Source organism: Cricetulus griseus, chromosome 4 (genome assembly GCF_003668045.3).
Source record: "Cricetulus griseus strain 17A/GY chromosome 4, alternate assembly CriGri-PICRH-1.0, whole genome shotgun sequence".
Taxonomy (NCBI): Eukaryota; Metazoa; Chordata; class Mammalia; order Rodentia; family Cricetidae; genus Cricetulus; species Cricetulus griseus.
In genome coordinates this window covers 87,705,247-87,717,842 of record NC_048597.1, presented here as the reverse complement: position 1 = coordinate 87,717,842, position 12,596 = coordinate 87,705,247, and the positions used below count along the sequence as shown (strand labels likewise).

Here is a 12,596-nt window from a genome sequence, read left to right as displayed (position 1 = left end):
ATTTTTACTATGTTGATCCTACCTATCAAAGATCATGGGAGATCTTTCCATTTTCTGGTATCTTTGTTAATTTCTTTCTTTAAAGAGTCAGAGGGAGATGTTTCTCTGATTTCTTTCTCAGCCCTCTTATTGTCGATGTGTAGTAAGGCTACTGTTTATCTTCTCAAAGAACCAACTCTTTATTTCATTGATTCTTTGTAATGTTTTCCTAGTTTCTACTTTACTAATTTAAGCCCTCAGTTTGATTATTTCCTGGTATCTACTCCTGAGTGGTGGGTTTGCTTCTTTTTGCTCTAAAACTTTCAGTTGTTCTGTTAATTCTCTAGTGTGACTATTCTCCAGTTTCTTCATGTGGGCACTTAATGCTATGAACTTTCCTGTTAGTACTGTTTTCATAGTATCCCATAAATTTGGGCATGTGGTGTCTACATTCTCATTAAATTCTAGGAAGTCTTTAATTTTCTTTTTTTTTATTTCTCCCTCACCCCAGGTGTCGTACAATTGGGCGTTATTTCATTTCCATGACTTTTTAGGGTTTCTGCAATTTGTATTGCTGTTGAATTCTAATCTTAAATTATGGTGGTCTGATGAGATACAGGGGCTTTTTTCAATTTTTTGTATTTGTGGAGGTTTTCTATGTTGCCAAGTATGTGGTCAATTTTAGAGAAGGTTCCATGTGGCACTGAGAAGAAGGTAAATTCTTTTGAGTTTGGATGGAATGTTCTATAGATGTCTATTAATCCCAATTGGGTCAAAACTTCTATTAGATCCTTTGTTTCTTTGTTAAGTTTCTTCCGGTGTTTATATCTAGTGTTGAAAGCAGGGTGTTGAAGTCTCCTACTATAAGTGTGTGTGGTTTTATGTGTAGTTTGAGTTTTAGTAATATTTCTTTTACAAATGTGGGTGCCTTAGTATTTGGGGCATAGATGTTCAGGATTGAGACTTCATCTATTTTTTTAACCACATGTTTTATTAGTTCAAATTAGGAACAAGCTTGTTTCACATATCAATCCTTTCTCTTCCTCCCCTTCCCCTCAACCTTCCACTCAACACCACACTTGCCCCCACCCATCCCCCCTCCTCTCCCCAGGCAGGTTAGTGCCTCTAATGGGGTTTCCCCAAAGTCCAGCACATCATCCTGGGCTGGGCCTAGGCCCTCCCCATTTGTTCAGGCCAAGAGAGCATCCATTCACGTGGGATGGGATCTCAAATTCCCTCCTTACAACTGGGAAAAATACTGATCCATTCCCAGCATCTGCATAGACTGCAGACACCACCTCATTGACATCCATGTTCAACAATCTGGAACTGTCTTGCTCTGGCCTCCCAGACAGCAGTCTGGGGTCGATGTGCTCCTCCTTGTTCATGCCAGCTGTTTCTGTGGGTTGCACCAGCCTGGTACCTACTTTTTGATGGACTTTTCCTGTGATAAGTATAAATTCCCTTTTCATATCTTTTGATTGATTTTTGCTTGAAAATTACTTTGTTAGATATTAGGATTGCTACACAAGATTGTTTCTTGGGTCCGTTTGATTGGAAAATGTTTTCCCAACCCTTTACTCTGAGGTAACGCCTTTCTCTGAAGTTGAGGTATGTTTCTTGTATACAGAAGATGGATTCTGTCTTCATATTCATTCTGTTAGCCTGTATCTTTTTATAGGCAGGTGAAAACCATTGACGCTGAGGCATATTCGTGTTCATTGATTGTTGGTTCTTGTTTGTTTTGGATTTATTGTTGGTCGTGTCATAGTGTGATATTTCACCCTAATATTTCATTTTGTGTCTGGTAAAGTTGGATTATCTGTTGTCTATGTTTTTGTGAGAGCAGTTATTTTGTTGGGTTAGAGTTTTCCCTCCAGAACATTCTGTAGTGCTGGGTTGTTGGATATGTATTGTGTAAATCTGATTTTGTCATGAAATAGCTTGTTTTCTCCATCTATAATGATTGAAAGCTTTGCTGGGTACAGTAGTCTGTGTTGGCATCCATGTTCCCTTAGTGTTTGTAAGACATCTATCCAACATCTTCTGGCTTTCAAAGTTTCAATTGAGAAGTCTGGTGTAATTTGGATAGGTCTGCCTTTACACATCACTTGACCTTTTCCCTTTGTGGCTCTTAATATTTACTCTTTATTCTGAAGGTTTGGGGTTTTGATAATTATGTGGAGATGGGACTTCTTTTTGTGGTTCAGTCTATTTGGTGTTCTGTAAGCTTTTCGACTTTTATAGGCATATCCTTCTGTAGTTTGGGGAAGTTTTCTTCTATGATCCTGTTGAATATGTTTTCTGTACCTTTGAGCTGTATTTCTTCAGCTTCTTCTATACCTATTATTCTTAGGTTCAGCCTTTTCACGGTGTGCCATATTTCCTGGATATTTTGTGTTAGGGATATGTTGGACTTGAGATTTTCTTTGGTGGATTACTGTAAATCCTCTAGTGAGTCGTCGACAACTGAGGTTCTCCCTTCCATCTCTTGTTTTCTATTGGTTATACTCACATCCTTAGATTCTGATCATTTATCCAGCCTTTCTATTTCCAGCATCCCCTCATTGTGTGTTCCTTTATTGTTTCTATTTCAGCTTTCATGCCTTGAACAGTTTCAAGTGCTTCTTTCACTTATTTGGTTGCTTTTTCTTTGGATTGTTTAAGAGAATTACTGATTTTTTTTTAATTCTTTTGGTTGTTCTTCCTTCCATTTCTTTAAGAGATTTTCTTGTTTCCTCTTTATGAGTCTCAAACATCTTCATAAAGTAGATTTTTCAGTTTGTCTCTTCTTCCTCTGTGTTGTGTTTTTTGGTACTTGCTGGTTAGAGTCCCTAGATATTGGTGGTGTCATATTGGTCTTTCTGTTGTTGAGTGTTCTTATTCTGCATTCTTCCCATCTCTTAGTCCAGTGGGTTCAGGTGGGGTCTCTCTATCTCCCTTTTTCACCTGGTTGTAAGTGTTGGCCAAGTCTTCAATGTGTGGAGCTAAGGAAGGTCTTTCCTTTCCTGGTAGTCTCCTCATTCAGTAGTGGTAGGATAGTGGAGGGGGAAGGAAGAGTGAGGTATTTTCAGACTCAGGGAGGTTCTCTCTACCTGGGTGCGTCTACTCAATGCAGTTGCAGGCCCAGAGAGAGAATGTGGTAATGGGGGCCTTGGACAGGAGTAGGGCTGGGGAGAGATGGTGGCGATAGAGAGGGAAGGAAGAGTCTATAAACTGGAAACTTTTACCACTTGGAAGAACAATAAAGAACATTATAACAGAATGTGCATGATGTTACAATAAAAATTGTGTGTGTGTGTGTGTGTGTGTGTGTGTGTGTGTGTGTGTTGGATTCAGCATTTTTTTATAAATTTGATTTAAATTAGAAACAGTCTTATTTTGCATACCAATCCCAGTTCCCTTGCCCTCACATCCCCCCACGCTCCACCACTGACCCCCATTCAACCCCAAAATCCATTCCACAGGAAGGGTGAGGACTACCATGAAAGATCATCAAAGTCTATCTAGTCATTTGTTACAGGGTCTAGGCCCTCCCCTGTGAATCCAGGCTGAGAGGGTATTCTTCCATGGGGAATGGGCTCCAGAAATCAATTTGTGCAAAAGGAATATATACTGGTTCCACTACCAGAGGCCCAGACCTCCTAGCAGACACCCACATGTGGGGCCTGGTTTAGTCCTTTGCTGGTTCCCCAGCTGTCAGTCTGGTGTCCATGTGCTCCCACTTGCTCAGGTCAGCTGTTTCTGTGGGTTTCACAGCATGGTCTTGACACATTTTCCATCACTCCTCCCTCTCTACAACTGGATTCCAGGAGTTCAGCTCCGTGCTTAGCTGTGGATCTCTTCTTCTGCTTCCATCAGCTACTGAATGAAAGCTCTAGGATGGCAATTAAGGTAGTCATAGACCTCATTACAGGGGAAGGCCTTTTAAGGTAGCCTCTCCACTATTGCTTAGATTCTTAGTTGGGTTCATTTTTTTTTTTTGATCTCTGGACATTTCTGTAGAGCCAGATTTCTCTTTAAACCTGAAATGGCACCATTTACTAAGGTGTCTCTTCTCTTGCTCTCCTCTATTCATCCCTTGACTCAATCTTCCTGATCACTCATGCTCTTCTCCCCCCTCCTCCACTGCACTTTCTCCTTCCTCCCTCCTCCCTCCTCCTGTGCTTCCAGTTGTTCAGGAGCTCTAGTGTCTTTCCCCTTCTCTGGGAGATCATATATGTCTCCTTCAGGTTCCTCATTGTTTCTGAGATTCTCTGGACGTGTCGATATGTGGATTGTAAACATAATGCCAGTAGCAGAGACACTGAGATTCACAATTAATAAATGGCACGTTCTGAATCTGAGAATGTTCTGTAGGGCAAGGCAGTCAGTCAACAAGACAAAACAGTAGCCCACAGAATGTGAAAAGATATTCATCAACCCCACATCTTACAGAGGGCTGCTTTCCATATACAAAGACCTCAGGAAGCTAGTCACCAAAACACCAAATAATCTAATTAAAATGTCGGGTACAGAACTAAAGAGAGAATTCTCAATACAGGAATCTAAAATGGCTGAAAGACACATAAGAAAGAGTTCAACATCATTAGCCATCAGGGAAATGTAAATCAAAACAGCTCTGAGATACCATCTTATACCCAACCGAATGGATAAAATCAAAATCATCAGTGACAGTTTATGCTGTTGAGGATGTGGGGAAGGAGAACAGGCCTCCATTGCTTGTGGGAGTGTAAACTTTTACAGTTACTTTGCAAATCAGTATGGTGACTTCTCAGGAAAATGGGAATCAGTCAATCTCAAGGCCTAGCAATCACACTCTTAGGCATATACTCAAAGGATGCATATTCATACAACAAGGACATCTTTTCAATTATGTTCTTAGCAGCATTATTTGCAATACCTAGAACCTGGAAGAAACCTAGATGCCCCTCAACCAAAGAATGGATAAAGAAAATGTGGTACATTTACACAATTGAGTACTACTGAGCAGAAAAAAAATGAAATCTTGAAATTCACACACAAATGGATACAACCAGAAGAAACCATCCTGATTGAGGTAACCAAGTCACAGAAAGACAAACATGGTATTAACTAACTCATATATGGGAAGCAGACATATAGAAAACTATTACTATAAAATCTTTTACTCCTCCTTCACTCCTGAGAGGCATTTCACATTTGGTACCCTGGGTAGGGGCTGGGGCTGCTTTCTTATCCCTGACAAGCTAGAAACTCAAAATAAGTTTTTTTCTTTGCTTCTTCAGGTCACATATGGAATCTTTTATTCTGTGCTAAGTGACAAAGATACATTCCCATCCGTGTACCAGATTTCTCCTCAAGAAAAAGCTCTGACCCAAGGGGTGATTCTTTTATTGCTGCACTTTGGCTGGAAGTGGGTGGGAATCATTGTAGCTGATGACCTAAAAGGAAAGGAGTTCCTCTCTGACATGACAGCAGAGCTTGCTTCAAAAGACATCTGTGTGGCTTTTACAGAAAAAATACCAACTTATATGAAATTGGAGTTACTGTTTGGGGGTGGATTGGTGAATTTGAGCCAACATACAAAAGTAAATGTGCATGTATTCTATGGGGATATAGATGATGTCCTGTTTTTCTACATACTAAATGAAATTAGGTCAAATAGAAAGAAGATGTGGATCATGGCAAAGCCGCACTTTGTTTACTTACAGTCTGTATTTTATAAGTGGATTGGTTTGATGTCCTTTTTTGAAGGTAGCTTCTCATTTTCAAAGAAGAGAAATATCCCTGGCTTCAAGCACTTTATCCAGGCACTTACACCCTCACAGTACCCAGGTGATATTTACTTCCATAAATTCTGGCTGGACAATTTTCACTGTTCACCTTCTCCTTTGCTATGTGGAGTTCAAGAACTCTGCCCACTGAATATATCGCTAAAGAATAAACAGGAAATACAGGTTGTGATGATCACTTCTGAGCCCAGCGTTTCCATATGGAATGCAGTGTATGCAGTGGCCCATGCCCTCCATGAAATGCTTTTGAGTAAAACAAAAATAGATTCTCACAAAGACATAAACCAGGACAGGCTTCTACCTTGGCAGGTAAGTCTACCTCATAGAGAAAGGAGACACTGGGAACTTATATTATTAGTAGGTACTTCCCTGAGTTCAAACACACAACACACTTTTATGTTGTAATGAAAAGAATAATGCAAAACATTGCTGACTTCTAGGGTCCAAATCCCAGTCAGAACCAGAGTAAATAAGGAAACCCATGAAGGTGGGGGATCTAGCATAGATACTTACTTGAGGTTTACTAGACTTTTCTGTCTGAGGGGTAAAATAGGAAACAGGGATGCTTTCTGTAGGTAAATTTCTCTTTACTTCATCTTTAAAAAATCCTTTGTGAATAATGTGCCTTTTCTCCCAATGCTCTATTCAGCAGCTTTTTTCTACTTAATTATATCCTTTTATTTCCTCTCTACTTTTCTTAATCTGCCCCTCTTTTGCTACTATCTTTCTACCTCTGCATTGACACTCCTGTCTGTTGCCTCTGCTGCCTCTGCCTCTGCCCTCTGCCTCATCCCCTGTCTCTGCCTTCTGCTTCCCTCAAAGCCAAACTCTGCTCCATTGTATTTTATTTTTCAGGGCTCAACCCACATTCATAATACATGTTAAGTCACATAGTTTCACTCAGGCTAGCAATGTCTCATTTACCCATGCATGTTGCACTTTCCCATGTAGAAAATGACTTTGGAAATCAAGACTTATCAATAACAATTAATTAGCCAGACCTTGAGTGGTAGGGAATTCATAGAGACTAAATTTACTTTGATCTCGCCTTGAATTAGTAAAACAACACCTGAGACGAATGTTATCATGTATTTGTGTCTAGGAACTGCCAGATATTTGTCTCTAGGGGTAACCAACCTGCCTTGAATCTGCTCTGAAGTCAAAACTACCTGGTTTTGTAAAAGGCAGTCTTTGTGACTGTAAATCCTATGTCAGTCTGAGTAATGTACAATATCCTAGTATTTTTTTCTATTCATCAAAATTATGCAGTTTAAGAATCATCCCCCTGGCTAACCACAGCTGTCTTCATGCCAAGTACGTGGAATATATTCATGAGGTAAATGTACAAGCACTTTTAATACACCCAAAGCTGCTTTTAGACAAGAAATGAAGTGACTCATGAGAGAAATTACAGACCAGAACAACTGGTTTCCACAACCAGTGATTCCACTTCCTTTCCAAGTGTGGCTCCTCACCAGGGAATCATGTTTCTGATAGGTCAACCTACTGAACGATAATTGTCCACTGATGTATACTCTCACAGAAGCTCTTAGTAGCAAAGCAAAATGGGATGATTTGTCCTTTTTCTTCAATGTATCCTTTTTCCATTAATCTTCAGATTCATTAGCCTTCATTCCCCTGTAAAGGCAAAACAAAAACTTTCCCCATCACTAATTTTGGGGAGGGTCTATTTTGGCAAATTATATGTGATCAAAAGAAAATCATTTGTCAGCATTATAGTTTAGTTTAGATTAAATGTCCATGCTGCTTGAGGAACTGTCATCTCTTCTAAGTAAGAGTTCTCTCTTGTTCAAATAGAATCTTCATCACTTTTGATGGTAGTCATAGCTTTACTTCTCCTCTGTAAACAATAGCAAAACCCCCTACCATCCCAACATGTATCATTGGTTTCCTTTCTAAGATCAACACATCCTTAAAGTATACTGGCTGATTTAATTCCATAGTTTTTTTCTATTATCCAATGTCTCTCCACAGCTGTTGTTCCGTTCTCATTTTCATCTAAAAATTCAAAATAAATAAAGCATTATCCAACACATTTCTGTGAGTCTTTATTATCCCTTTATGTTTATTTAAGTATCCTTTAGAGTTTGATTTCATCTATCTATAACTATCTGCCCTGTAGGATTGTGTGGTATACCATAATATGCTTCATAATATAATAAGCAAAAAATTGTTTCATTTTCTTAGGGATATATGCTGGATCATTGTCAGTCTATATTTGAACAGGTATACCCATAATGGCCATACCTTCTAGCAATTGTGTAATTAATGAACCAGCCTTCTCAGAACTCAAAGAGGGTGCCCATTGAAAACATGAATAGGTATCTATGGTGTGGTGTATATATTTTAATTTTCCAAATTCTACAAAATGTAAAACATTCATCTGCCTGATTTAATCTCTTTGAGTACCCTTTGGGGAACTCCCTGCAGGGAGTGGAGTTTGGTTGTATAAAGACCAAGTATAAGGACATTTCTTAATAATTTGCTTGGCTTGTTGCCATGTGATGAAAAGTCTTTTTTCAAAAATTTGCTATTGACATGGCTTTTTGATGAAATTCTGAGGCCTCTAGAACATTTCCTCTTAAATAGTTGATCAATTTCATCATTGCTTTGTGCTAGAGGGCCTAGTAGATCTGTAAGGGATCAGATATGTGTTAGACATATGGGATGATTCTTGTTCCTGATTATGTCTTCTAACAGAATAAATAATAAAGTCAATTGTGTATCACCTGATATAAATTCAGTGGTTTTAATATACAAAACAGCTCTTTATACATATTGCAAATCAGTAACTGTTGAAAGGATCTGTAAAATCCATTAATACTATGAGAATAGCATATGATTCTGACTTTGGGGCAGAATTATAAGGATATAGAGCCATTTTACTTAAGGTTTTGATTTGTAACCTGCCTTTCCAGATTTATTTGCATCAGTATAGAATGTAGATGCTGTACTTCTTGGTGTTTCTAGTACAGTGTGAAGAAGGATTCAGTTAGCTCTCTTTATAATTTGAATTCTCTTGCTTTTGGAATATTTATTGTTAATCTCTCCCCAGGAATTGCTGTAAGCTCTTTGCCAGGGCACACTTTCTGCCCATAATTAAGCAATTTCATCTTTATTAAAAGGTATCAAAATTTCTGATGGGTCTATTCCAGCTAATTGATGAAGTCTCAATTTTCCTTTTAGAATTAACTCAAAGAACTTTTCCATAAAAATTTTTTAAATTTTTTACTCAGTTTATGTGATAAAAATATCCATTTTATGATAATATCTTTCTTCTGCATTAGAATTCTGGAGGGGAATACTTGGATTATAATATGACCAGAGATCCACAATCCATGTGTGCAACCTGTAATTTCTCTTTTAACAAAGTCAATTCTCTTACTCAGCTTCAGTTGTTAATTTCCTGGCACTCATTAATATGCATTTTCAAGAATTTGGAACTTTGCATAAACTCCTCCTAATATTATCCTGTCAAGAAACTCTCTCTATATAAATGTACACCTATCTGCCTAACTAACCATACAATGGGTTCATTGTCTGCCATAAGGAAGATGAATATCTTAGCACCTATAAAATCAGAGATATAGTGTTGCTTCCATTTTACTCTAGTTTCACTCTGAAAACATTGATATTTTCTAGTTGTAGACATTTTTTTCAAACTTTTTTCATTTGAATTAGAATCAGGATTGTTTTATGCTGGGGAGAGACATAAGGCCTTGTTCCCACTAAGAACATGCTGCACTCTGTGCTATGTTCCACCCTTCATATAAAATTTATATTTAGGTTCAGCTACTCCTACATTAATTTCATGGGGAGAAAAGTTCATCTTACTGAAACAACTGGGGAGACAATTACTCAAATGAAGCCTCTACCAATAGAAAGCTAGTGTAGGGTGAGAGAAAGAAGATTGCTCTTAGGGACCATCAGTGAGAAATTTGTATGCACCACTGATATCCAAATGATGTCTCTCTTCAGCTTCATCCATTTCTGAGGAAAATCCAATTTACAAATGCTGCTGGAGACCAAATATGCTTTGATGAGAAGGAGAATCCTATGGAAAAGTATGATATACAAAACTTTGTGGGATATACTAATCATGATTCATTTGTAGTTAAAGTAGGAGAGTTTGTCTCCAAAAGTCCACAAGATAAAGGCTTGTTCATCAATGAAGTTCTGATCAAGTGGCCAAGCAACTTCAATCAGGTCTGGCTGAATATGAACATTTAATATGTCATCAAATATCTGAAAAGAGCTATAATAAGTGATTGTATGAAACCTCTTTGAAATTTTAAAGTAACTTTGAGATTCTAAGTTCTTAGCTGTGCTGTGAGCTTGTGTGTGCATGCTCATGTATGTGAGTTCCTGAGTTTGTTGAGGCCACAGTCAGCACTGGTAACTTTCCTCAGTTGTTTTCATTTTATTATAAGCATGATCTCAATCTCTCCAGATGCCAAGTTTCAGCTTTAGCTGTACTCACTAGACAGCATGCCTCAGCATTCTCCCAATCTCCATGACCACCATATTGGGATTACAGACATACAGTTTTTCACCTGACTTTTCTGTACTTCCCTTCTGCAAGATCACATTCAGGACCTCATTGCTTATGCAGCAAGCACATTCAATACTGAGCTATATCTTTAGTCTAGTTTGATGCCTTTAATTCTGAAATAAATCAATCTTTTAATTTCACTTTGATATGTATATATATATACTTGATATATATGCATAAGTATATATATATGTCCATATGCATGTATACATATATGCACACACACACTCACACACACACACACACACACACACACACACACACACACACATATATATATATATATATATATATGTGTGTGTGTGTGTATATGCAAACATATTGTTAGCTAATTTCTGTAGATAGAATTGGTTTGAATTGAATTTGAATTTATGTGTGTTCATTCATGCTGCAGTGAATGAATAAATCACTGTTCATGGATTTATATACTAGTGTGTGCTTCTGTGTTCATATACATGCACACAATTGTGAATATACATATACACAGGTTTACTATACATGTATGCTGATCTCAATTCATACCTCATTTAATACAACCCATACACAAACCTGTCCATAGTCCTTGTAACAAAAAATATATCTTGGATTTTTGTACAAATCATCTCTATAACTGCTGTTTATGAACTGCCTGATTTTTGTCCTGGGAGGTGAAGTCGTGTTTCTCTGTGAGAGCAGTATACACTCTTAACTGCTGAGCCAGTTCTAAAGTCCCTTATACCTGTTAATATAGAGATATTTATAAATCTGAAATGGGGTCAAACTTATGACAAAAAACTTGTCGAAGGGAAAGATAGAATTTTTCCTAGCATTCACACTTTCTGAAAGTATTACCAAACTGAGGTTGTGTTAGAAGTATACTGGCTAATATGGTTAACTAAGGAGCCAATTGATAAATTCCTAAATGATGACATCACTAACCTTTGGAAGAATAAGCAGGGCACTATTCTGAGCATGGGGAGTCAAAGGTGAAAGTCACAGTAATGAACCATAATTCAGTGTCTACAGAAAATCTACCTGTGATGGAGTCAAGAGTAGCTGTTACTATCCACAATTTCCAAACGCTCTTTCATTGAAAGTGAATCAGAGTGAATGGTTGTGACTACTGGCTGGGGAAGGTAAACATAGAAACAGATAAGCTAGAGTGACTTGGTTTCTGCCTCCCTTCAACTGTTCCACAATTCATACGAGGAAGGAGTTCTGGCTTGCTGTTTCACAGGAGGGAATATTCAGTTGTTAAAGACATTTCACAAAGCTAGCAGAGGTTAAGCACAGTTTACTCACCATAAAGACACTTTGAAATTTTAGTTTAGTGTCTGGAAGTGTGCTAACTTCAAATCTACACTCCATATAGAGAATTCATAGTGCCACATAACTTTATACATCTTTGATAGTCTACATTAAGTTTAAATTGTTTAGCTTAAAAACATTCAAGCCTGTGACTGATGTGCAAATTTATGAAGAGTTTTTCTGTGTGTCCCTCAGAATCCTCAGTCTGTATGTACACAGAGCTGTGGTCCAGGTTTCTGGAAACTTACAGAAGAAGGAAGACCTGCCTGCTGTTTTTCTTGTGTGTTTTGTCCAGAGAGGCACATTTCCAACCAGACAGGTAGAAAAATAATACATTTCCCCAAATTGTTTGTAAATATAGAAGGATAAAGCTAAGAAGTGACCATTGTGTTGGGATGCAGCATTGTTCTCCATGTCTCTTTCACTCATCCCTATATCCATTTATTAGTAATCATTGCTGATGCCACACGATGTACGAACATTTGATTGGAAGCCTCATGTGATTGTGTCACCTACATCACTACTTCCAAAAAACAGCCTTTCATTGAATAACAGTATCACCACAGCTATGGAGTGATCATGCTGCCCAGGGAAAAGTGGTGTGCCAATGGACAGGCTGCCTGTGTATTTCTTGAATAAATGAATCCAATTTATTTTGAAAATAAGCTCAGGACAAGTGCATGTGTGGCTGTTTCCTAAATGTATCACACATAGAATCTAGATTACAATATTTATAGTTACCAATTGGAATATCAAACCTAGTATGAAATGCAAGTCTTTGTTAAAGAAGGTGCAACTGCGTGTAGATCTAGGACTAGGGTTGCAGTCAGCCCTGATATCATATAAAAGTTAATAAAATATGGACTTAACAATGGCACAATGGCAATTAGGAATATATATATATATATATATATATATATATATATATAAATCAACAATTAATGAAAAAGAGCAATACATTTTATGGAAAGCAAGACCAAAAT

At 37.8% G+C, this 12,596-nt stretch overlaps 1 protein-coding gene across 1 annotated transcript in view; it reads left to right on the top strand.

Moving 5' to 3' along the window:
• The window catches only part of LOC113835672 (vomeronasal type-2 receptor 116-like), a 46,722-nt gene that overhangs the window by 16,437 nt on the left and 17,689 nt on the right, over window positions 1-12,596 (top strand). Inside the window, exons 3-6 of the mRNA XM_035444159.1 lie at window positions 5,247-6,154; window positions 7,023-7,089; window positions 9,753-9,980; window positions 11,809-11,932. Coding sequence (XP_035300050.1) covers window positions 5,247-6,154; window positions 7,023-7,089; window positions 9,753-9,980; window positions 11,809-11,932 — 1,327 coding nt within the window. The remainder of the gene's footprint in view (window positions 1-5,246; window positions 6,155-7,022; window positions 7,090-9,752; window positions 9,981-11,808; window positions 11,933-12,596) is intronic.